This window comes from Pleurodeles waltl, chromosome 3_1 (genome assembly GCF_031143425.1).
Source record: "Pleurodeles waltl isolate 20211129_DDA chromosome 3_1, aPleWal1.hap1.20221129, whole genome shotgun sequence".
NCBI classification, from domain to species: domain Eukaryota; kingdom Metazoa; phylum Chordata; class Amphibia; order Caudata; family Salamandridae; genus Pleurodeles; species Pleurodeles waltl.
Genome location: NC_090440.1, coordinates 166,663,861 through 166,689,803, shown reverse-complemented (window position 1 = coordinate 166,689,803; position 25,943 = coordinate 166,663,861). Strand labels below are relative to the sequence as shown.

The following is a 25,943-nucleotide window of genomic DNA, read 5'->3' as shown; positions in this document are numbered from 1 at the left end:
GTGGGTAGTTCCCCCACAGGAAGGGACCCTGACCCTCCTGTCCTGACTCCAGGTAGGAACAAAGGGGTTCAGTGCCCTCCCAAGGCCTCCCCGGCAAAAGTTTACTAACCAATTAGCTAATATTTTGCCATGTGGTCTCCATGTACGGGGGACCTCCGTCTTTCACCTCCCCCCACGTCCATCAGCCCAGCTCGTCCACTAACTCTGGAGTCACAACAAAAGATGCTGGGCTATCCATCAAGGAGGGCCGAGAGTCTGAATTCTCAGATTTCTTATCTGAGGGTGGATCCAAGCCCACATCTGACTCTCCTGTAAGTGCAAGTGCTGCTACGGCCAGTATCGCAGCCGCTCACTCCTGTTCCGTTTGGGATGTCGTCAGTTGGTTCTGCTACTCTGCCTACCAATACTTTATGATCGGATTGTAGACCTCTATTGTTGTTTCCACCAGTTTTACATGATCATTCAGTTTGTGGTGTCCTGCCTGCAGCAGTCCAGACCCACTGATTCTGCACTAATGTCTTGCTGAAGTGTGTCCTTTGTGTCAGCAATGGCGGCAAGGATTTTGTCTAGGTGAAGATGGATATCGGTCTCCTCCGGTGGCTGAAGTGGAGGGTGTGAGTGTTCGCCTGGGCTTTGCAGTGGTCCTTCTGGCTTAGTAGTGGATTTCCCCATGTCCACACAACGAACAACCAAGTACTGCAGTTCCCAGCCTCGGACTCCAAGTCTATGGCTTCGGGTTCAATGGGTAAATTCCCCGCCCCAGGACACTCCCTGGGGAGGGGTGGGGGAGTCACCGGACTAGAGAGGGCATCTGGTTACAGCCAGGTCCAAACTGGGCTGGTCAAGGAAACTGCAGCTGATATAAGCCAAGGTGTGGGGCCCTCTCCCATGGCAGTCAGGCTCCAGCCATTCTGTCAGAGCAACAGGATCATATTACATATGATAGCAGTGAAATCCAGTAGCTCCCAAGGTGGCAAGCATCACCCTCCGCATGCAGGGGGCCCTCCACCTCTCCAGGGCCACTATTATGAGTCACCACTGGTCTCAAGGAACATAGGCAGTTCTGTCCGAGGGGTCTGCCATCCTCAGCCTGGTTCAGACAATGTAACACCAGCGCTTGCACTTGGGCCACCCTCTGACTCAGCTACATGTGCTCCCCAGGGGGGGGCAACCTCTGTCCAGCTCATTAGAGTCCGTGGTTCCCAGGCTCCATTCACTATTCTGGGCCTACCTTCCTCAGGACTGATTCATGCAGGAGTGTCCAAGTCACATCAGCTATTTGTGACCTCAGCAGCCCTCGGCTCCACCTCACCTTCAGAGGGCCTTTGCGTCCGTTCCAACAGGCCGACTAGGTCATCAGACTCGTCACGGTTCCAATGGCATTCTCCCGAGTCCCCTCCCAGGACTGTTGCAGTCACAACAGCAACCTGGTCCGACAGCCAGGAGCCCTGATCTCCCATCTCCGCATCATACCTGCATTCGCCTCTCGCGCCGATCAGGCCCAGCCTCCACCAGGACTCCCCAGTCTCACCCCTGTCAATCGTGGCCGACTACACGGCCCGGAGAACAGCGGGTGCCTGGTGCATATAAAAGCCTCATGTGGACTGCACAAATCAAGCGGTGGCCGAGGGACCATCCTGCCCTCAAGCGCTTCACTGCTGGCAGCACGGTCATGGCTCTCCAGCCGCCTCATTTCTTCACGGAGTCTCCGGCTCCTTGCGTCTCTCACCTCCCACATGTGTCATCTCCGGGGCTGCTGGCGCGGGGCTCCTCTGTGGAACCGGGGACCCCCCTCCTGTCGCTGAGTTGGACCCCGCCACCTTTCAGGGTCGGGAACCGGGGGATCAGGCAGGATTTTTGGTGGGCCACGAGCGAAGCCCACAGAAACGCGTCCATTGTGGCCGCCCTCTTGGCTCCTCCCTGAGTCAGGTATACTTAGAATATGTTTTAATGAACCACAGGAAACTAAGATTCCTATTAACATATAAACAAGGTACTGATAGCTTTGAATTATTGTAGCTTGAAGATATTGATTACACACACAAAATGACTTTAACAATCAACAAGATAAAGAATGGAAAGAAAAAGTATAGTGTTGGTTCATCTTCCCTGTTAACTGACGTGCATTTCTTTGCACGTGATTGGAGAAAATGAAATCACTCACAGTGTAAGAAAGCCAATTGCTGAAAAGCGCATAGACCCATGCTGTATGCTTTGGTAGGTGGAAGCAAAACGTGGCAGCTAAAGAGACCAATGGGTCATGCTTGTTTATATAGGTATACAGCTATTATTTTATTTTTTATTCATGAAATAGTTTGATTACAGGAGGATGCAGAAATCTAAAGCTGCCTCTAGACCAGATTTAAAAAGGTAAAAGAGAATTGAACTGTAATGAAAAAGGAGAATGTAGTATCAAAAAGTAAAACCTCAAATCTATAGTTTCATTCAAGCACTTGGAATACCAAGGGTGCAAAATGTGCAAATCTAATCTGACTAGGGAGTCATGTAAGGCACACCCCCAACTGAACAGAGAAGAGATCCAGTGGCTAAAAACTGTATTAAAATGAGCAAATCACTCTGGCAAAACAATTCTCCACAGAATGATTTAGCCCAACAGCAAACTTGAACCCTCGATTGTGACTACACAAAACTGATGTGACTCGTTAATTACCTCCCCCTCCAATTAAAATGATGGATATCTGCACCAACAAAATGGCACACACTTATGTGCACTCAGGGCCTATGTCATTCCCTCAAATGCAGTTAGAGCTAAGCTTTCCACGTTTTCCATGGTTCATGGGGCAAGCTCTAAAATGAGAATGTCAAGATGTATGTGTCTGATATTTATATTTAAGAAGCTAGCAAAAAAGCAGCAGTGCACTGTTTAGGGTTGAAGACAGGGATACAATTCGATTTTGTTTTGAGTTTTGAGGAATATACTATTTACTGCACCACAATATAGTGCTATTTAAACAGGTTTGTCTTCAGCGCTTTCCTAAATTAGAGAAGGGGGCGGGTGGTCCAGGTGGATACATGGATGTTGTTTGAGATCCTGGGTGCCTAGGCAGAGCAGGCCTACTGTCCAATTGTTTTAATCTATTTCTGCATTAGTCTGATAGTGTGCTGGCTGCTGGTGTCCTGAGAGTCGATGAAGATGGTGAGCTTCTCAGCCAGAGAGGCAGGGATTTCAGTTGCAATGGCTTTGTAGATGATGGAGATGGCCTTGAAGGTGTTGTGGGGTGTCAAAGAGAACCAGTGAAGATCCATTATGCCAGAGGTGATGTGGTCATATTACGTCAAGCCACTGGCATGTCATGTTGTAGTGCATAGCCCACCTTTGAAGAAGGCCACTGTGGAGCCTTGAAGGCTGTGCAGCAGTGCATTGCCAGATGTAAGAATATGAGATCTTGAACAGCTGTTTCACTTTCTTTGGTAGAGAGTGCTGGTACCATATGGTCTTGGCCTTTTTGGCAATGTGATTTTTGAGTAGGAATGTTAATGGAGAATCTAATTGAATTGACACTGACTGAAAGTCAATCTTTAAATCTCTCTAGGTTCATGCAATTAGGCCATGCTTGGATGTGTTGTTCCTTGTTGCTGTTTGAGAGAGAATAAGACATATTTGATTATGGTGTGGATAAGTTAAGGTAGGGGCTGTACACCCAGGCCTGGATGGGGCATACACAGTGTAAGGGATTGCATGTCTAAAGTGGACGAGACTTTCATGTAGATATGTGTGTTTCAGCAACTTAATGGATTTTCACACTTGTGTTGGTGAGTAGAGATCCAATGGGTTCCATGTAGGCAATGGGGAGCTCCTGGGATTAGGTGGAACCGAAAGATCCAATGTGAATAAAACAGTGCCAGTTGGATATTTGGGAGGACAACCAGTGAAAAACATTCCCAGTGAATTATTTTCGAGACTTCGGTGTGTCATATGACGGAATGGTTGACATTGCCAAAGGCAGCTGATAGGTCCAGCACTGCACAAGTCAGGGGTCATCTTTATCTGTGATCAGCAGGGTGTCATACACAATTTGTAAGACAGCTGTTTATAAGCTCGACGGTTATTTAAACTCGGAATGCTGTATGTCAGCAAGCCTAAAGGAAAAAGAGAAGATCAGTGCACTTTCTGTATAGTGTAAATTGTCAATGCCTCATGACAGAGAGGGCACAAATCATCAGCACTTAAAAACACAATAGTCCTCTTACTAGTAAACAAATCAATGTTCTAACCCAATAATCTGCTCCACTTTCTCCATGCCTAGAAGACCCTTTCTAGCTGATGGAATGGACTGGCCAGCTACAGAAATATACGAGTTGTGTTGAAAGTGCTCTGATGCCTCGTCAGAATTTTGAACCGTCATTCATACATGCATAAAGGAAAAAAACAACAGGTGCTTAAATTGGGCCACTACATATAGAACTCTGTGCCTTGGCAATGTGTTTTTTTAATTTTTATTTTATAAATCAGCTTTATCACTGCTCCTTTTATCACCTTACCACACCTTTATCACTGCTCCTGCTTGCCTGGTCAAGGACCAGTGCCACTGATGTCAGATGTATGCAAATGCCCCCAGCGTCAGGTGGCTCTGAACAGTGGCTTTGAATAAGGCACAGTGGCAGGCTGTCTTTTGGTGAATAAGACCTGGTGAAAGTGAGTGGACTCTGCCACAGCAATGAAAGTACTGAGGTATACTATTGGAAAACAAGATTGGCACACATCATTAATAATACCTGCACAGCTTCACCACCCTAGAGCCGCGAAAGCACAAGGTCCACTTTGGGAGTAATTTTTGGCCAGCAAAAATGATTTCAAGCACAAGTTCAGATAGTGGTAAAGCACGATCACTTCCACTTTTAGGCTTCATCTACAGTCAGTCCATTTCTCATCACAGAACACCAAAATCTGCTGGTTCAGGCAGAGATCATGTCAAGACTATATTACTACAGGCTATATATTTTGTTTGAAACATAGTAATCCACTTCATTTACATCCAGGCCTGCGATTTATGAATGTTAATTTGAAAGCCAGCAGCCTCTGAATAATCTTGCCTTCCCTAGGAATACCAATAAGCCCTTCGGAGGGTCCCCCAGAGCTACTATAATGTCATCCGCTTATAAGCAGATGGTGTGATTTTCCACGGCAAATCAGACACCAGTGATGTGCGGGTGGTCGCAAACTTGTTGAGCAAAGGGCTTCATGTAGAGCAAAAATGACAGGGGTGAAAGCAGGCATGCCTGTTGTATCCCCCTACGGATGGGAAAAGGAGCTTATGTGAGGCCGTTTACTCGAAGGGTCGTCATGAGGTGCCCATAACTGCTGGGTATCCAGTCACGAAACCACAAACCAAAACCAAAGTGAGTGAGTGTCGCTATTAGGTAGGGCAAGTGAACGCGAACAAACATCTTTTCGGCGTTTAGGGCTAGTAACAGGATTTCTTGTTTGGATCGTTTGGTCTTATCAATTATATGGAGAATCCTTTTGGTGTTGTCGCTACATTGCCGATGGGGAATGAATCCTGCCTGGTCTGGGGCTATCAAGCCTGGCACAAGCGGGTTCAGACAAGCTGCCAAATTGCTGGTGAAGTCCTTGGCATCGACGTTAAGGAGGGAAATAGGTTGGTAGGATCCATATTGACGTTTGTCCTTCCCCGGCGTGGGAATAATGACTATGTGTGCTTCCATCATGGAAGGGGGCATAGTGAGCAGATCACTGATGGAATAAGCGGGTCAGTATGGAGGTCAGACTGCCACAGAATGTCTAAGTTTGGGGATTAGTAGCAGATATCACTTCTTCTACACAAATTGGGCCCCTTGTATTGTTCTAAGTTGCGAGGTATGTGTACTGTGAAGGTAACTAACTATGTTAGCTGAAGCTACGGACTGGGCGGAGTAAAGATGCTCGTAGGATTCCCGAAATTAAGACACAATGAGTTCATCATTCTTGACCTCTGAGCCGTCGTTCCTCATCAGCTTCCTTACCTTAGTAGCCTGTCTCTGGGCATGCAGTAGATTAGCACTTGTTCCCCCTCGCGCAATACAAGTGTTTAAGGCCAAAAATTGAGTATTCTGCTTTATCAAGGTTTAATCTTGCAAGTTATGTCCTAGGTACCTCTAGCTGTCACCACTGCCTGGGAGCACCAGTGCAATGATGCATGCGTTCTAGTTTTCTTACTTGTTGTTGTAACTGCTCTGGTTTATCGCAAAGTATTTTGTTGTCCGCTGCAGATATGGCGAGGGATTCCCCTCTAATTACAGCTTTTAAGGTGTCCCACAAGACTGAAATTGAGGTGTCTGTTGTGCCATTGGTCACCAAGTCATTACGGATGGCCTGCTCTACTTGCTTAACCACTTAAGGCCTGTGGAGGAGGGAGGGTCTCCCCTAGGCGCCAAGGTTGGTGCCGACGAGTCTTGGGAGGGAGAGCTAGGTCTATTTTCACTGTTGCATGGTCTGAGAGAGAGTGCGGTGCTATGTCTACCGCGGTGACCAGGCCCTCTAGTTCTCTGGACCCAGAAAGTGGTCGAAGGGGGTGTAGGTATATTGTGCATGAGAATAGTAGGTGTAGGGTCTAGTCTGTTGATGTCAGGCACTCCACAGATCTCGTAACCCCATCTCCTGTAACCACTAAGCGCCTGTGCATGTAAGCGCCCCTGTCCCCCGATGCCGGGATGCTGAGTGGTTTTTGTTATTGTGGAAGACAAGATTAAGGTATCCTCCCAGTAATACTATCTGGTCTTCTAAGGGTATAATTTCCGTGATTGCACCGTGGATGAAATGCTCTTGACTCTTGTTTGGGGCACAGATGGAGCTGAGAATGAAGGCAAATTCCCGGAATGGCAGCCTTTCCAGCAACCCCAGAGAAAAGCCTGCTACTCTCTACTAATAAAGGGCTAAACCCAGAAACACATGTCTAGAGATATATAGCACTAGCTGCACCCAATAAGGTGAAGAACTACAGACTACAAATGCAGTAAGCACAAATTTGTACTGCATTTACCATAATGCTATGGGGCAAACTGCATGCTAGAGGGTGAGGCAGCGTGCTCCCAACTGTTTTGAATTCCCGGAATTTCACTTTATGAACGAGGAGTCGGCCCCTGATCTCCACTAACTTGTCTTCTACATTCCCCCTAAAGGATCTAGAGACTAGAATGGCCACCCCTGTTGTCTTGTTAGCTGTCAATGAATGGAATTGCAGTGGGTAGGCTCAAGACTAAAGGTGATGCTTGTCCCGGGCTGGCGAGTGTGTCTCTTGGGGCAGGCAGATGTCTGCCAGTGTTTTCTCTAGGTGTGACATGATTGCTCGTCTCTTCACCGGGTGGTTAAGGCCTTCCACAACGAGTGTGACAATCCGCGACCTATTGTGGGGAGATATGTTTGTGTGGTTACATTAGTGGTTACTACACCTATGGTCTCCCGGGTATCCTGTGTGTATCATTTAGGTATGAAGCCTAAGCTAGTGGAAGTTGTGTTTGAAAATGACGTTCATTAAAAGATCATGAGTACCCCCTGCAAACTTCCAGTTCTTTTTTGTAATGGCTGAAAGTGTAAGGGACACAAAATCCTTGCTGAGGCTTTGCTAACATGGACGCCTTTAAAAAGATTCCCCATACGTTCCTGGTTCTGGGACTTTCTGTGAGAGGGTGGGCAGGGCTCAGCCTACCAATTGCTTGACCTTTTCAGCACACAGGCCCTTCACAGAGAGCAGGGACTTGCTGAAGGAAGTATACATTTAAGCATATAAAGGCCCATTCAGCGCACCATTCTGAAGTCACAGAGATGCCAGGAAGTTCCCAAGGAAAACAGTTCTGGGGGGCATGCCTTTCCTGCCCTGCCCATCCTTCAGCCTGGCCCAGCTTTACCTACAAAGACTGGCGATGTTAAAATTGAATCGGAACCCAGACTTATGTCCCACGCTAATGTGACTGTGACACAGTAATCTTGGATTCAAACACCATCACTGTGTGGGTGTATGCGTCTCCTTGTTTTACAACCAATCCAAATCTGGAAACAGAAATGCCTGACCTTGCAGCAAGTCCATACCCCCAACTCACGAGTTAAGGATTTTCGTACTTAAAGTTCATTTCATAGATAACTTTCTATTGCACAAGAATACAAGTTGGAGGAGTCCAGAATGTACCTGCATGCACCACGCAGTATTTCGAAAACAAACTCACAACAAAAATATAATGGTGGCTTCCATGAGCACCAACACCTTAAAGTGGCGTAGAGTACCTGCAGCAACACAATATGCGACGAGCGGTAGGCTGCAGTGGCACAACATGCAAGAAGCAGCAGCAGCAGTGACACAACATGCTTTGTGGGTCATTACTCACGACACCAAAAAGTCTTTGACATAGTCTTATCCTAAGATATGTATTAGAAAATATATTCTAGGTCAGTTGATGCTACATCAGTGTTGCTTAGTGGTCATTACAAAGTTAAATCTGAACAAAATGAAAATTAAATCTATGGAGTGGTTTAAAATTTGGCAGAACAGAGTAGACGCAGGCATGTTAGAATAGGCCCACTCACAACCTATCCCACTGCCTTGGAAACAACACGTTGACTAGTATTATATGCTTGACCTTGCTATATGTGACAAACTTGCTTTTCCAGTACACCCGGGGGTCACGATGCACAACACTGGTCAGTATCCAACCTATGTATCAATCCACCCAACCCCCATCAAACATGCATGACAGGCAACACTGATCACCGATTCAACATATGTCTCAGATCCTTCAGCCACATGTCAACCATGTTTCACACAAACACAAGCCACCTTCCAAAATGTATCTTTATCTACCCACCACCCCTGCCAACCATGCATCAAAGCAACGGATACTGACCAACAATTGCCTCTTTCCACCCGAACCCTTTATACCACTGGACACAAACATATATTTCAGTTCACCTAACCCTCGGCTAACCATGCATCATACACAACACTGAAGACCATCCAACGAGTGTCTCAATCCATAGACCCATTCCCAGCTACACATTACACACAACACCAAACATCGTCCAATGGATGGTTCAATCTATCACACATCCTGCCAAACATGCATCTCTTACAACCTTGAGTGCGAATAAATAAATGAGTTAACTTGCCTAATCCTCCTGCCAATCCATATAAACCCTTGTCAACTATGCATTTCACACAACACTGAACATTATTTATATGGGTCCACTGAAAATGTTAAATGTGCCTAACGGTGCAACTTGCACTTAACGCTTGCTCTTTTTCTTTCAACTACTATTTACGTATGTCCAAATCTTACTTTACTATAGGATTTACTTGTGGGATTCATGAATATACACACAACCTTGAAAAAACCCAGACATGCATGCTGCATGGGGTGCAACACGTCAGCTGGTCACCATTTCCAAAATCTCGTTAAGCACTATAACAATGTTTTGAAGATCACCAAGGACTGCAAGATTAATAAAACATTTCACTGCAATATGATGATTTATGGACTTTTTTATTTAGAATATCTAAATTGGAATTTAACATTGGATTTACTACTTATGACTAACCTATATTCCTGTGTTATTGTTCTCCATTGTAGTGTGGGGTTTGAGGGGTATAACCCGCCTACAGGTTAGTCTAGTAGGATACAATTATTAGCCCTGCCTAAGGTGATATAGACCCCCCGAGATCATTACCCCTGCTCCTACTGGCAACTATTTCCAATGAAAGTGCAGCCCCCGCCAATCATGCATTACACATGACTATGGCCATCATCCACTATATGCCCCAATTCACCCAGCACCCTGACAGTCATACATCCTCTCCACTGAAAATCGGAGCACATGACAGTAAAGAGGCACTAATTGTGCACTATATATTTGACAGGATGATAACATGACAATCTACAAGCGATCATACTGATGGGCCCCAATCACAGCAAATAGATCGACCACAATCCCGGGCGCTCCCAACCTCTCAATATACCACAAACAACAGATGGGACTTATAAGGCAGTACCTGCTCTGAAGCGTGCCACATATAAGACTACTTTTCATGAGTGAGACCGTGCTCTAAAGCAGCTGTGGACCATAATGTGTGTGACAGTAAGTGGTTGCGCCTGAAAATGTGTGGGCGGATGAGTGAGTTAAAAGGTGAGCCTGAGTAAACAGATGATATAAGTATATCAAGGGTGCCACAGGCGTAACCTAGTAAAAATGCAAGCTTTACTGCACTTGCCAACTGGAAAAAGTTTAGCATCGGACACGGGGGAAGCTTCAATTATCCTCTTTAAGGAAACATGAGACCCAAAGGTTGCCCCCCCATTGACAAATGGTGCTCCATTTTGGTGGATATATTCTGGGGGACCCTTGACAAAATTGTAGCCGGATAAGGAGTAAAGTTTGAGAGCTTCAAATGGTGATGTCCTGTTCTGACAATGTACGAGCTCGCCAGCAAGTCTGTACATTAAGAGCTGTTGCACGGAGGGACACTAGTCATTGGTTGAGCTCAGAAAGAGCTTTCAAAGATAACATCTAGACAGACATTTTTCAGATATAAATTTAAGAAGTTAATAGAGATCCTGAAGCTGTTAGATTTGCTTGCAGATCCCACAAACACATATACAGCTTTTAAGTATCCCGCTACGATAGAAATGTAAGATCAGGCGAGATCAAGTGATTATATACGTATGGAGTGCAGATTTTTGTCCAATCTATTCCCATTACTTCTATCAAGCCTTTAACATCGATTAGATATATAAACACAAGCAAAAGGATGATAGACACAGATTAGAACTTGTCTGCTTGGACTCTTGCCTTGTCATTGCAGGATACCATGGGAAAATGGTTAGGAATTAAACAAGAAAATCACCTATTTGCAGCCACTGTACGACATTTAGGGCCATATGTACGAAATTCTGTTTTTGCATTTCCTAAATAGTGAATCCTAAGAAATCGCTATTTAGGAAATGCAAAACGGAATGTACAAAAAATAGAGATTTCCTAATAGGAAATCACTATTTAGTAAATGCTACAACATTTGTTCCTATGCACCTAAAGGCCCACAGGTACGAATAATTTAGCATTTCCAAATTTGCCGTTTCCTAATTGCAAATGACAAATTAGGAAATGCAAACCAAGGGTGCCTATGGGCCTACGCCCCACACTTAATGTACCCCCTTTAAAAAAGGTGGTGCATATGTAAAGTGCACAAATGCCCTTGGGGCATTTGTGCTACATGGCACTTTAAAAAATGCACATTGGGTGCCTTTTTTAAAATTGCACATGCTTACCATCACTTGAAGTTGATGGTAATAGCATTTCCTAAATGGCCATTTCACATTTAGAAAATGTTTTCAATCAATCAATCAGGAATTTGTAAAGCGCACTACTCCCCAGTGAGGGTCTCAAAGCGCTGACGGGGTTGGGGGTGAGGTTCTGTTACTGCTCAAACAGCCAGGTCTTGAACAGTCTCCTGAAGGGAAGTTGGTCTTTGGTCTGACGCAGGTGGGTGGGAAAAGTGTTCCTCGTCTTGGTGGCGAGGTGTGAGAATGATCTGGCTCCGGTTCTAGTTCTGCGGATGCGTGGGACGGTTGCGAGGGTGAGGTCGGAGGAGCTTTGTACATGTACTTAGGAAATCGCAAATAGGAAATCTCAATTTTCGATTTCCTATTTAGAGAATTGCAAAATGCGATTTCTACATGGTAGAAATTGCATTTTGCGATTCCCTGTCTGCCTTTGTACATGGAAAGGCAATTTAGTGTTTTCTAATGGATCAAAATTGCGATTCAGTCCGTTAAGAAATGCTAAATCCTTCCGTACATGTGGCCCTTACTGTTCTTGTATGGATTACTGGAAGAAAATCCTATACATATATAAGATTACGGGAAAACATTAGTGAGACTGACAGTTAAATGAGTTTGTGTTTTTTGTATACAGGATAGTAAGATGGTTCTGTTCATTTTTTTTATGTTCCTATTTTTCATTCCAGTTACATAAATGTTTCTGTTATCTTTTGAATGAACGACTTAGATGTTCTAGTTTAAAGCAAGTAAACATAAAACTAAACGATTGTAAGCGCGTGGAGAGGCAGGCCCGCGAGTGAATAAGTGCCTGGGTAGCTGAGTGAATTACTTTTTTTTTAATATTACAAAGAGTCTGAGCCAAACCTCTTCGGCTCATACTGATAAGTAAAAAGGGACAAAGTCTGGAGGGGCCATGTTTATGGAAAAATGAATCAAAAGGTAGCCTGAAGTTCTCCCTGAGAAACCCACATCTTCCTCATTGGGTACTAACCCCCATCATACATAGGTTATGTTTTCTGCATTTGCATAGCACACTTGCACCAAGTGCAGGGCACGGTAGAACCCTGGAGCCTGGCATCCTTTCCGTACAGTTTGGAGATTTTATTGACCGCTGGTGTAGGGCTGGGTGAGGTTGGCAGGGCTAGGTTTGTTCCACGTTTAGTTTTAAAATTATTCTTATTGGTTTATGTGAACTACAGAATGTGGCTAATCACATTCAGGGACCTTTGTAGCCTACTGTGTATGCAGAAAGAGCTGAGGCGTGTTCCACTGCCCAGCCTGTGCACTCTGTTCTCTAGACATGCATGCTGGCCTAATTATATACCTTTAATGAGGGCACTGCAGATTAAACCAGCCCCTGATCATCCATTTAACACCTGTGGAAAGCAAACATTTGATATCGACTGAAACAAAGTTTATCTTGCGACTTCTGTATGTGGCAACTCCGTGTGACTCTGACAGGCGCAACCTTCTCTTACTGCTTCAAGAAACTATAAGGTAGCGACAGTGTGGTACCTTCAGATGGATAGGACTTGTAATTAAAGAATAGCCTTTTGAAAGCCTGCTTGCTTAACAGTAATGGTTAAACAAGCATTTGCAATGCAATGGGTCTCGCATCTGCTTGAGTCAGAGCTATTGGCGTTGTAAATTCATAACTGGACCTTTCTTGCCACATAAACTGGTCAACCCTGCCTCATAATTTGATCTTTCCCAGCCACATAATTCAAGTGGCCCCGCATATAACTAAAGCACTTCCATTTACCTTCTTCCTCTATCTGCAGCCAAAAATGAAAATGTTGCCATTTAGCATCCTAATTTAAATCTGTCATGCTAATTCCAATAGAATACCACTTTCACCTCCCCACCATCAGAGTTGCTGGCTGGCTAACACAGTTTCCAAAACAAGACAGCCACGGAGGAGTAACGAGAGAAATAAACTAGAAGGATCACCCAAACATATCAAGAGTTTTTAAACAGTCATAGAGAAATAAGGATGTTAAGTTGGCCTGAGTCATGGTCATAATTGCAATAAGGAGATATTAATAAAAACAAATATAATTATCATATAACCCAAATAAAAACTTTAATCTGAAATACACGTTTGGCATTAGACTGTAATGCTCAGAACAGCCCCTAAAGGACACCACAATGAAAATAGCATTTATAAGAAACATGGTCATGTTACCATATAGTTAGCCCCCAGAAGGCATAACCACATGAAAAGAAAATTAATAAAAGTACTGCCATGTAACCATGTATTTAGCCCCTACAGGGCGTAGTGCATTACACATTTTCAGGGCTAGCAGGCCTACTGCAATGATATTACAAACAAGACTCTTAAAACACAAGCTACTCTCACCTGTAAAACAAAAGGTCCAGCCATGAGATACGTGAAAAAGACACTGAATAGAGGGAAGGGTTATTATTTTGGGGTCCCCCCTAACCTAGTGTGGGGCTCCAGAAAGGCAGAAAGAGCAGGTTGCGGTGAACGTTTTGAAGGTGGTCCAATTGTCCCAGGACTACCACAGGCAGAGTTATGAGCAAAACTTTTTTGTAAAAGAATGCCCTGCAAAGCATTATGGGATGACAGAGTGTAGCAAATATTGCAGTATGTTGACTGTAATGCTCAGAAGAGCCCCTAGAGGACACCACAATAAAAATGTCATTTGTAAGAAACATAGTCATGTAACCATATAATTAGCCACTAGAGGGCATAACCACATAAAAATAGAATGGCACAAAGTAATGCAGTACAACCATATATTTAGTTTCTAAGGGGTGTAGTGCCTTACACATTTTCAGGCCTAGCAGGCCTTCTGTAATACTAAGGCCCTTAAAACACAAATAACTCCAACCAATAAAACAAAAGTTCCAGCTATAAGAGAGGTTAATAAGGGACTGAATGGTGGGAGGGGTTATTTTGGGACTCCCACTAGCATAGTGTGGGAACCCATGGATGTCCTAAACAGAAAGAGCTAGTCATGCTTAAAGTTTTGGTGGTGATCCCATTGTCCTAGGAACACCACAAGCTGAGTTTTGGGCAAAAAGGTTTTGAAAAAGAATGCCTTAAAAGGCATTATGGGGTGACTTTTCTCAAGTGCAGTGAATATTGTAGTATGGGCTTTCCCGCTGTGCCAGGAGAGCCGTCTTGCGGACTACTGTGTTTTTTAGTAAAGCATTTATCAATTATAAGTGTTTTTGGGAAAGCTATCGAGCGTGAAGGTGGGAGCCAAAAGAAATGACTCTGATTTGGTAACAGTGTGAACAATGTGAACAATGTGACCAGTGCTCCAATATCTCCGATGGAGTTTGCGCTGTTGGCGCTGTTAGGGCCATGACTGCCATGTAGCACGAAGGGGAGAGACAAAAGAAAACAAATAGTTCACCCACGCTGAAGTATATCAGCAATTGTGCAATTATCCATGTATCAGGGTCAGTCTGCAACTGCCCCAAGGCAGGACAAACGTAAAGCAATGACCAATGACATCAAGGAATTTTTGAAAATCCAAGTCTATGAACGAGTGAAAGAGATAGGCGTGAGGTGGGTGTGGTTAACAGCAATTGTGAGCTCGACTTAAAAATACATTTTCTCCTAGATGTTTCACCCTTCACGGCTGCCACTGTGAAGTGCAAATTCTGAACCACTGGCTCAAAGGTAAAAATATATTGCATAGGCACTACAAAGGGCACTCAATGACACCCAGCGCTACCCTTGCACTCATTCTGTGCCCACGTTCACCAAACGTAGGAAGGCATATGAACCAATGTCCTCTATCAGACAAAGGCCTTTCACGAGGATGAAACACACATGTTCTGCCAATGCAAAATACTGTGCCAATGCCAAGTATCTGTAGTTTGAACTAGGACACACACACAGCATGCCCAGCCTAAAGCTCAAAAACACACTTACAGCAGAAGTGAGGCCCCCTTGGCCGTCACACCCCTCTGGCCTTCTGGAGGAAGATCTGTGCTAGACAAAAAAGGACAGCTGTATCAGCTTGTGTCTCACCTCTCTAAGAATTTCCTGAACACCCGCCTGTAGGCGTAGCCTGCTCTCCTCACTCGAATGTTTTCCTTCAGCCCCAGATATTCCACTTGATGCTTCACTCTGGAAAAACACATTTACATCACAGAATTTAGAATTTCTTTGTAAGTGTTGTACTTTTTACTCAGATTATGATAAACCGTTTCTATCCATATTACCATCTGACAACACACATCTTTGAGGTGGACACTGGCTTCTTAATTACATTGTATACACATATTCCATTTGCAGATCAGACACATTTTAAGATGATAATTTAAAAAAATTCTCTCATGGTAAATTCTCTATTAGTCTCAGGTCATTTTTCTTTAAAATACACGGGAACACAAGCACCTACTGGACAATCCTGGATACATCAAAGATAATTAGTTGTGAAGTCAAAGGTGCATGCCTAAATCATTAATACCTGTAATCCCTGAGTACCAGCTGGCTGGAGACCTGAGCTACAGATACTGAGATCTGATTGGAGAAGAATGAGAAGTAAGAATGCAGATGTACTTTAACAGATAAATCAGATATCATGACTCTTTACTCCGGTTAGCGTTCTCCTTTCCAAGGCATGGGAATATTACAATACAGAAAATAAGTGGTGCACTGCTAGCAGTAACAAAATGTACAGTGCCTCATTCAAAAACTGGTGTACGACATGCAACTGATGCTACTGGTGCTTGCAGGAAGCATTTGTGGTAGTCCAGGTGTGTGCTCTATGGATGTCATGGACACACACAAGAAAAGTGAATGTAAATGTAACAGCTTTGGCTGTGGCAGAATATGTCTGTGAGATGTCACACTATTCCTGGGAAAATGGAAGCTTGGAAAGCCTGAATGTAATGGGAATGTCACACCTAGGAAATAGGCCAAGAGATCACACAGTGCCACAGTTCTTACTGCATTTTGTTTGTAAGTCTAGACTTTTTGGTTTCTTTGGTTGCTAACATTTTCAAGTATTCCACAGTTTCACATGTAATCTTTGGATTTTGAAAAGCGCCTAAATGAAAAAGGCCTAGCAAGGCACAGCTTATCTGCATTTGCTAGTATTTTGGTGGAGTGAAGTAGGTCGTGGAGGCACACCACTAAATTCGGACCAACCCCCTCTTTTCAAGAGTCTCACTGCCACTCTGAGGTGGGCTTGTACACCACATACTCAAGGTTCAGGCTAAGACTGGTGTAACTTAATTTGCGATCAATGTGGAAATATTGTACAAGTGAAGTTCCTTACATAAAAACTGAAATAAACCTAGTCTATTGGCTTGCCACCTTAGTTGTGTCTCAAACTCTATGCACACTCTTGCTAGCAGACTCCCAAGTTACCTACCCTTATCTCAGTCATGGCACTCCCCCTGGCTCCTAGGTTTACACCCTGCCCCTGGCCTTTTTATAATACAAAAACCTTATCCCCACCTCTGCCTGCACTTAAGCAACAACGTTTTTAACTATGGCTCTGCTTGTAATCTGAACCAGATTAGTAACAAAAACATAATTTAATGATGCTTGCTGTCAAACTTTCAAGTGAAGAATATACGTTTGGAGAAAATACAAAAACTACCATATTATATAAGGGAAACGGAGATGAGTGAAGGATAACATTATATATATATATATATATATATATATATATATATATATATATATATATATATATATATATATATATACACACATAAATAAAAAATATTACATTGAGGTGCCTGAGGTACCCCGCAGAACGAAAGTAAAGAAAAAAACATACAACAAAAATCCTATGTTTTATGACAAAAACAAGCCATCTGAAACAAAACAGGAGCACAACAATGAAAAAAGGTCAAGCAAAATGAGAAAAGTTCTATAAAATAAATACCAAAGCAAAATTTGCAAACGAAAATATATGAACCCACGGTTGACAGCCTGAGCCTCCTTTAATTTATGTAGAATTGCCACACTGCAGAACTCTTGAAGCTGTGTTGTTTCGCTTTTCAAACAAGAATGAATGTCGCAGTTACGGGGAAAGTTACATTTTGAAAAAATAATACAAATAAGTCATATATAATTTTGAAAGGAACGTGAAAGTAAATATTGGATTACTACAACAGTTTTAAAAGGATTATGTCCGAACACCACTATCCCATACAGTTCTCCACTCCTACGAATGCAAACACGAATTATCATTACTTTTCATCTAAAAGGGTCACATGCTGCTATGAAAAATGTTTGTGACCCCAGTTTGTGTCTGAAGGTGTGATTCTGCTTAATATGAAAAGATGAATCAATATACTTGTCTATTGTTAAAAAAACAATTGTTACTGCTAGAAAATGTACTAACTTAGACATCTGTTCAGTCGCGGCTCGCTGCGCGGTGAAGGGGTGGGGCGGCACGCGGGGGCGTTAAGAATAAACATTTTTTTAAAAATTACGTGCCTCACTTTCTCTCCGCCACTCCTTCTTCCTGGTCAAAGGAGGCACAGGCTCCCAGCCTGCCCTGTGGCCAATCCTCAAAGCAGCATTAGGATTGGCTGGAGCACCCAGCCAAGGCGCTCCCGCTCCCAGGCAGACTGGAAGGCTGTGTCTGCTCTCTCCAGCCCGGCAGCACAGTGCCCGAGATGGTCGGCCAAACATACATGTGCACTGAGGGAGTGCATAGAGTACTCCCCCTCATCCCAGTGATTCCCAATGCCCTGCCCCTTTAACAACGAAACGATAATAAACATGGTTAATTATTGTTTCATTGTTAAAGGTTTGCAGCGGCTGCTGCTGGCAGGGGGGCGACGCTCCTCTGACCTAGCAGAGGAGCCGCTGCTGCAACTGCTCGTCAAGGGAGGTTGTGTTCCCACAGTGTGTTAAATTGTATTGATGCACATGAGGAAGACAGTGTTGCGCAGCTGCTGAAGCCTGGGTGCAATTGGAGAGCAGGGGAAGGGCAGTTTGGTCCTGGAGGGAGGAGTGGCTTCTCTGAAAGCAGTTCAGGTGCTGTGACGAGGTCTGAGACAGGGAGGACAGTTCTATGCTTTGTATGGGGTAGGTGACGTTTTGGTGGGGAGCGAGGGTAGGGCAGGTTTGGAATCGGAAGCCATAACTTGAGCGCACCTATCAGACAGTATGAAGTTGCATGGTGACAATGGTCTAGGCAGTGTGTCAAGGGCCCTAGTGCAAGCACAGAAATATGCCCCAGCTCCCCTGACTCAACTGTGAAATAAAGCAGTAATCAGGGCAGTAGCGACCTGTGTCAGGGAAAAGTAGTGGGGCAGTACGGGGCCAATAATAAAACAAAACAAATACACAACGAAAGAAGAACTTACTTGCCGCTCTTCTGCTGTGCACAGGCCAAGGCTCCCAGACTCCGATGCTACTTTCATGCTGGCAATACCCATGAGAGCAGCGTTGGGATTCAGCGAGCGGGCTGGTTTTGTGCTTAATCGGGGACTGGGAGCCTGTGCTTGCTGTTGCTCTCCACCCGGCAACGCAGCTGGGTTGGAGAAATGTCAGTGCTGAGATGGCCAGCCAAACCGACATGTGCACTCCTCCACCATTCTTCATATGTCCCCACCCAGAGTCTCAGCTCCTAAAGAAAAATAAAATGATAATGAAACTGTCACTGTCATTTTATTTTTCGCTTGACTCTGTTGGAAGGGGGGCGATGCTCCTATGCCATAACGGAGGAGTCACTGCTGAATCAGGGTTCATCGGACTCCCAAGGCCTCTTGGCCCTGGTGCCATTGCACCTACTGCACCAATGGAAGCTACGCCCCCTGCATGATGATGGGAGTTGAAGAAGAGGCCAAGGGTGAGGGCACCTAAGGGCTGCCAAAGCTTGCTGTTGCGACCTTTGGCACTGCCTTTGTGACCCCTAGCCTCAAAGGTGGCAAAATGCGAGGAACACAGGGGAATCTTGACCTTATGGAGGGCGGTCAGGACTCCACTCCCCTTGTTTTCTGTCAATTTTTCACTACATGAATATTGAATTATATTACATTATTGACTATTAGTGTACTAAAAAAGAGTAATACAAATAGCTGGGATATTACCTTCCCCGGCAGTGGTAGCAGAGGTGAGTTAAAAAAAAAATGGTTTTAAATGTATGGTGTGTGTGCTTGCGTGTGCTTGTATTAGAGAGAGAGAGAGATAGAGAGAGAGAAGGGTTAAGGTCTAAGGGCATGTGATGTCATTTCCGCTACCCCTGGCATTCTGGTGAACTGATGTCCACGGGTGAGCGGTGACATAAGCAGAGACTGGATAATTTCTCGTAATTACAGAACGACAGAAAAGCAGAGGCGTACCCCTCCACCTTCCAATGGTTACTCATAATCACATAACGGGGAGTTAAAATTAGGGAGGGAATGGTCCTCTTACCCTCTTGGCGGGTGGGCAGGCGACAGTTCACATAAAAAAAATGCTTATATTGAAGATTAAAATGCAAACAATTTATTTGCACAAGAGTCCAGTCTTCCTAGTGGGGACTTCAGTGTTGCCAGTCAGTTGCTGAACGCTTTACTATGAATGCATTGCGGTGCCCTGTGTTTGCCTGGTCGTGGTGTGTCTCCTCTTGGCTGGCTGCAGTCTGTGCTGAGCCCAGGCGGGGGCGTGCTTTGGCAGCAGTCGAAGGGGTGCGCTGCAGTCAGGGAGAAGACTCGAGTGCTGCAGGTGTAGAGGTGCCGCATCTCTGGAGAGGACCCCTGAAGGAGTCAGAGAGATACCCCCCAATACACGCGCAGTATGCTAGACTGCAGTGCATGGGTGGGGGGGAGGAGGGGGTCGGAGGTGGGTGTTCTATCCCGCCCGATCGGAGGAACTTGGGATCCAAGGGAATGAAGGAAGATTGAAGGGTAGATAACCGGGGAGTGGGTCAGTGGGAAAGGGTTCTGCTGGCCCCATGTAGCACAGTCAGTAGGATCAGTGTAGTTTCTGCAGCCGGCAGGGCTGGGGCCGAATCTTTGTGTGGTTTTGTCAGCTGTGTGCGGGCAGGAGTGGGAGGGCAGGGTTGTAGCAGCTGAAACAAGGTGTGGTCGGGTCATTCGTGCGGGTGGAGATGGGGGCCAAGGTGTGGGGGCAGGTGGGTAGTTTCTGAGTTGGAGGACAAAAGTGAGGAGGTCGGTGAGCAGTGACGGACTAGGGAGAGGCGATTGTAACTCATGTGAGAGCAGGTGAGCAGTGACGGAGGTGGGGTCAGGGGTGGCAGCAGGTGAGTAGTGATGGATGGGTGGGTGAACAGTGACTGAGGTGGGGTCAGGGGTGGCAGCAGGTGAGTAATGATGGATGGGTGGGTGAGCAGTGACTGAGGTGGGGTCAGGGGTGGCAACAGGTGAGCAGTGACGGAGGTGGGGTCAGGGGTGGCAGCAGGAGAGTAGTGACTGAGGTGGGGTCAGGGGTGGCAGCAGGTGAGCAGTGATGGATGGGTGGGTGAACAGTGACTGAGGTGGGGTCAGGGGTGGCAGCAGGTGAGTAATGATGGATGGGTGGGTGAGCAGTGACTGAGGTGGGGTCAGGGGTGGCAGCAGGTGAGTAGTAAAGAATGGGTGGGTGGGTGGGTGAGCAGTGACGGAGGTGGGGTCAGGGGTGGCAGCAGGTGAGCAGTGACGGAGGCGGGGTCAGGGGTGGCAGCAGGTGAGTAGTGATGGATGGGTGGGTGAACAGTGACTGAGGTGGGGTCAGGGGTGGCAGCAGGTGAGCAGTGATGGATGGGTGGGTGAACAGTGACTGAGGTGGGGTCAGGGGTGGCAGCAGGTGAGCAGTGACGGAGATGGGGTCAGGGGTGGCAGCAGGAGAGTAGTGACTGAGGTGGGGTCAGGGGTGGCAGCAGGTGAGTAGTGATGGATGGGTGGGTGAACAGTGACTGAGGTGGGGTCAGGGGTGGCAGCAGGTGAGCAGTGACGGAGGTGGGGTCAGGGGTGGCGGCAGGAGAGTAGTGACTGAGGTGGGGTCAGGGGTGGCAGCAGGTGAGCAGTGATGGATGGGTGGGTGAACAGTGACTGAGGTGGGGTCAGGGGTGGCAGCAGGTGAGTAATGATGGATGGGTGGGTGAGCAGTGACTGAGGTGGGGTCAGGGGTGGCAGCAGGTGAGTAGTAAAGAATGGGTGGGTGGGTGGGTGAGCAGTGACGGAGGTGGGGTCAGGGGTGGCAGCAGGTGAGCAGTGACGGAGGTGGGGTCAGGGGTGGCAGCAGGTGAGTAGTGATGGATGGGTGGGTGAACAGTGACTGAGGTGGGGTCAGGGGTGGCAGCAGGCGAGTAGTGATGGATGGGTGGGTAAACAGTGACTGAGGTGGGGTCAGGGGTGGCAGCAGGAGAGTAGTGACTGAGGTGGGGTCAGGGGTGGCAGCAGGTGAGTAGTGATGGATGGGTGGGTGAACAGTGACTGAGGTGGGGTCAGGGGTGGCAGCAGGCGAGTAGTGATGGATGGGTGGGTAAACAGTGACTGAGGTGGGGTCAGGGGTGGCAGCAGGTGAGCAGTGACTAAGGTGGGGTCAGGGGTGGCAGCAGGTGAGTAGTGATGGATGGGTGGGTGAACAGTGACTGAGGTGGGGTCAGGGGTGGCAGCAGGTGAGTAATGATGGATGGGTGGGTGAGCAGTGACGGAGGTGGGGTCAGGGGTGGCAGCAGGTGAGCAGTGACGGAGGTGGGGTCAGGGGTGGCAGCAGGTGAGCAGTGATGGATGGGTGGGTAAACAGTGACTGAGGTGGGGTGAGGGGTGGCAGCAGGTGAGCAGTGACTAAGGTGGGGTCAGGGGTGGCAGCAGGTGAGTAGTGATGGATGGGTGGGTGAACAGTGACTGAGGTGGGGTCAGGGGTGGCAGCAGGTGAGCAGTGACGGAGATGGGGTCAGGGGTGGCAGCAGGAGAGTAGTGACTGAGGTGGGGTCAGGGGTGGCAGCAGGTGAGTAGTGATGGATGGGTGGGTGAACAGTGACTGAGGTGGGGTCAGGGGTGGCAGCAGGCGAGTAGTGATGGATGGGTGGGTAAACAGTGACTGAGGTGGGGTCAGGGGTGGCAGCAGGTGAGCAGTGACTAAGGTGGGGTCAGGGGTGGCAGCAGGTGAGTAGTGATGGATGGGTGGGTGAACAGTGACTGAGGTGGGGTCAGGGGTGGCAGCAGGTGAGTAATGATGGATGGGTGGGTGAGCAGTGACGGAGGTGGGGTCAGGGGTGGCAGCAGGTGAGCAGTGACGGAGGTGGGGTCAGGGGTGGCAGCAGGTGAGTAGTGATGGATGGGTGGGTGAACAGTGACTGAGGTGGGGTCAGGGGTGGCAGCAGGTGAGCAGTGACGGAGATGGGGTCAGGGGTGGCAGCAGGAGAGTAGTGACTGAGGTGGGGTCAGGGGTGGCAGCAGGTGAGTAGTGATGGATGGGTGGGTGAACAGTGACTGAGGTGGGGTCAGGGGTGGCAGCAGGCGAGTAGTGATGGATGGGTGGGTAAACAGTGACTGAGGTGGGGTCAGGGGTGGCAGCAGGTGAGCAGTGACTGAGGTGGGGTCAGGGGTGGCAGCAGGTGAGTAGTGATGGATGGGTGGGTGAACAGTGACTGAGGAGGGTCAGGGGTGGCAGCAGGTGAGTAATGATGGATGGGTGGGTGAACAGTGACTGAGGTGGGGTCAGGGGTGGCAGCAGGTGAGTAGTGATGGATGGGTGGGTGAACAGTGACTGAGGAGGGTCAGGGGTGGCAGCAGGTGAGGAGTGATGGATGGGTGGGTGAACAGTGACTGAGGTGGGGTCAAGGGTGGCAGCAGGAGAGTAGTGACTGAGGTGGCGGTCAGGGGTGGCAGCAGGTGAGGAGTGATGGATGGGTGGGTGAACAGTGACTGAGGTGGGGTCAGGGGTGGCAGCAGGTGAGGAGTGATGGATGGGTGGGTGAACAGTGACTGAGGTGGGGTCAAGGGTGGCAGCAGGAGAGTAGTGACTGAGGTGGGGGTCAGGGGTGGCAGCAGGTGAGGAGTGATGGATGGGTGGGTGAACAGTGACTGAGGTGGGGTCAGGGGTGGCAGCAGGCGAGTAGTGATGGATGGGTGGGTGAACAGTGACTGAGGTGGGGTCAGGGGTGGCAGCAGGTGAGTAATGATGGATGGGTGGGTGAACAGTGACTGAGGTGGGGTCAAGGGTGGCAGCAGGAGAGTAGTGACTGAGGTGGGGGTCAGGGGTGGCAGCAGGTGAGGAGTGATGGATGGGTGGGTGAACAGTGACTGAGGTGGGGTCAGGGGTGGCAGCAGGTGAGGAGTGATGGATGGGTGGGTGAACAGTGACTGAGGTGGTGGGGGGGGGTTTGGGGCAGGTGGTTAGTGAATGAGAACTCAATGAACCAGCCCCACCCGTGCGTTCACCAAAGACACGTGGCTGAGGAGGGTCAGGGGTCCGGGAGGAACTTGGGTAGTGAATGAGGTACGGCACGGAGCTGGCAGCAGGTGGGTAGTGATGGGTGGGTGGGTGAACAGTGACTGAGGTGGGGTCAGGGGTGGCAGCAGGTGGGCAGTGGCGGAGGGGCAGGCGCGTAGTGGCTACACTGGAATTCACGGGGCAGGCAGGGGCGTGGCTTAGTAAGTAGGATGGGGGAAGTGACCCTCAGATTATCCAACAAATAGGACAAGCTGGGCACATAAGAGAGGCTAAAGGCAAAGGGGGACGAATGAAGATTGGCAGGGTTAGTAAGTGAGCGAAAACACAATCTTTTGTAAAGTAACCGTCATTTTCTAAGACTTTGAAAGCAGAAAGGAAAAAAGTGCGCGTGTGCTTTTGTCTGTTTTTACGCAAAAATTCCTGGTGAAATCCGACGGACACCTCACGCTACTTGACAGAAAGCGCTTGTGCCCAACTAATTGTCTGAAAATACACTTATTATTGGGTGTCATGCCCCAACCACCTCCCCCCCCCCCCCCGAAGCTAAACTCTGGGGGCAGGTGCTTAGTAATTGAGGTATGGGCAGAGGTGTGGGGCAGGAGGGCAGTGTCTGGGGTGTGGGCAGGGTCAGACGGGTGGTGATGGGTGGGGGGTAGCGTGTGTGCAGATGTGTGATGATAGGTGAGGGAAAGTGAGTGTATGCGGGGAGGCAGGTGGGTAGTAAATGAGGCAGAGGGTGGGTGAGTAAAGACTGGGGTGGGGATGGTGTGAGGAGAGGTGGGTAGCAGCTGGGGTGGGACCAGGAGCATACATGGTACCCTCGCTTTCTCTCTTACACACACAACCAGCCTCACCCTCCCTGGCAATGTCACGTCTCCTTCTCAACGCAAGTCGTTGCCACTTGTTGCCGTCCACATCCTTGTTCACTTTTAACCCCCGACGCAGCCCCAGTTCCTGTCACCCCCTCATCCCTGTCTGGCATCCATCCGTCACAACCATACTCCCCAGTCCTTGCCTCTTTATCACTTCCTGTCACCCTCCCAAACCCTGTCACAGTCACGTCCATGTCACTCATCCCACCCCTATCTGCCTTCCCCTTGCCAGCATCTTTTAAATGTCCCACCTCATCACCCGGTCACCCTCACTACCACTGGCACCAGCCTGTCGTACCTTCTGTCACCCAGCTGTTAGGACACCCCCAGCCACCCATGTTCACTGCTGCCCTTCACGTCAACCCCACTTTGAAAGAGCAATAACAGTGACTGCCAACGGTGCCACCCTTCTCTGGACCACTTGGCCCTCTCTGGCTCTGCCACTGGAAGGAGCCTAGGGAAAAGATGGGCTCTGGTGGTGCACCTCTGCCCCACCCCTCCCCCTTTCAATTACACAAAGCCAATAGTCTCCGCTTTCAAATACATTTAAAAAAAAACAGTCTGGAAAGTCATTTTTCGAGAAATTAATAGCAAGCAGTAACTTTTCCACATCAAATCTGTAAACAAAAATTAGCCCCATCTTGTACAGGTGCCTGAAACCTGTAACTCACCGCCCTGTACCAGGTTTTTATTTGTGACCCCCCCCCACCCCCCCAGCGTGTGTTGTTTGGATTTTAAAACAGTGATCCAAGCCAGCCTTGTAGATCTCGCCGATTTTGCACAATTCAGTGTACCCACTGCGTTGTTTTGATTGGTTTTGTATGTGTTTGCGTGTGCCTGAATCTAGCTGTATTTTTCTTTGTTTTGGGGACACTGAACATTGCCTCTCTGCTCAACGCTAACCCCAGACTGTCATCTGGGCTGGGTCTCTCAGCAGCCCGCTGCTGCTTGAGGCCCATGGACGTCAATTCACCGCATCTCACGCCCTTTCACCTCCACTTTCACTCACACACACATACTTATACATAAACACACATTCACACTTACATTCACTCTCTCTCTCTCACATAAACATACTCTCACCCACAAGCATGCACACAACAACATACACTTCAAAGCATTTTTTTTTACTTACTTCGGCTGCCATGGAAGGGGATGGTCCAGCTAATTGTACTCCATTTGTATGACCCTAATAGTGAATAATACGTTATTATTCACTATTAGTGTAACAGAAAAATGACTGAATACTGGGAGCCCCCACTGAGGTCCATGAGGACGAGCTGTCACTGTGTTCCTGACACTGAATTTGCCACCTCTGAGGCCGGGGGTCGCAAAGGCAGTGCCAGGGGTAGCAAAGGACAAGCGACCCCTGGCGACCCCTAAATGACGTCCATGCTGAACGCCCGTGTTACCCACTCCTGTGAGGACTCCATAGAGCACATTCCATGGCTTGC

At 47.5% G+C, this 25,943-nt stretch overlaps 1 protein-coding gene across 4 annotated transcripts in view; it reads right to left on the bottom strand.

The window, feature by feature from the left end:
* MYO1E (myosin IE) overlaps nucleotides 1-25,943 on the bottom strand; it is a 451,378-nt gene that overhangs the window by 86,812 nt on the left and 338,623 nt on the right. For all 4 annotated transcript variants that reach the window (XM_069222075.1, XM_069222077.1, XM_069222074.1 and 1 more), the window contains exon 18: nucleotides 15,293-15,391. In XM_069222075.1, coding sequence (XP_069078176.1) covers nucleotides 15,293-15,391 — 99 coding nt within the window. The remainder of the gene's footprint in view (nucleotides 1-15,292; nucleotides 15,392-25,943) is intronic.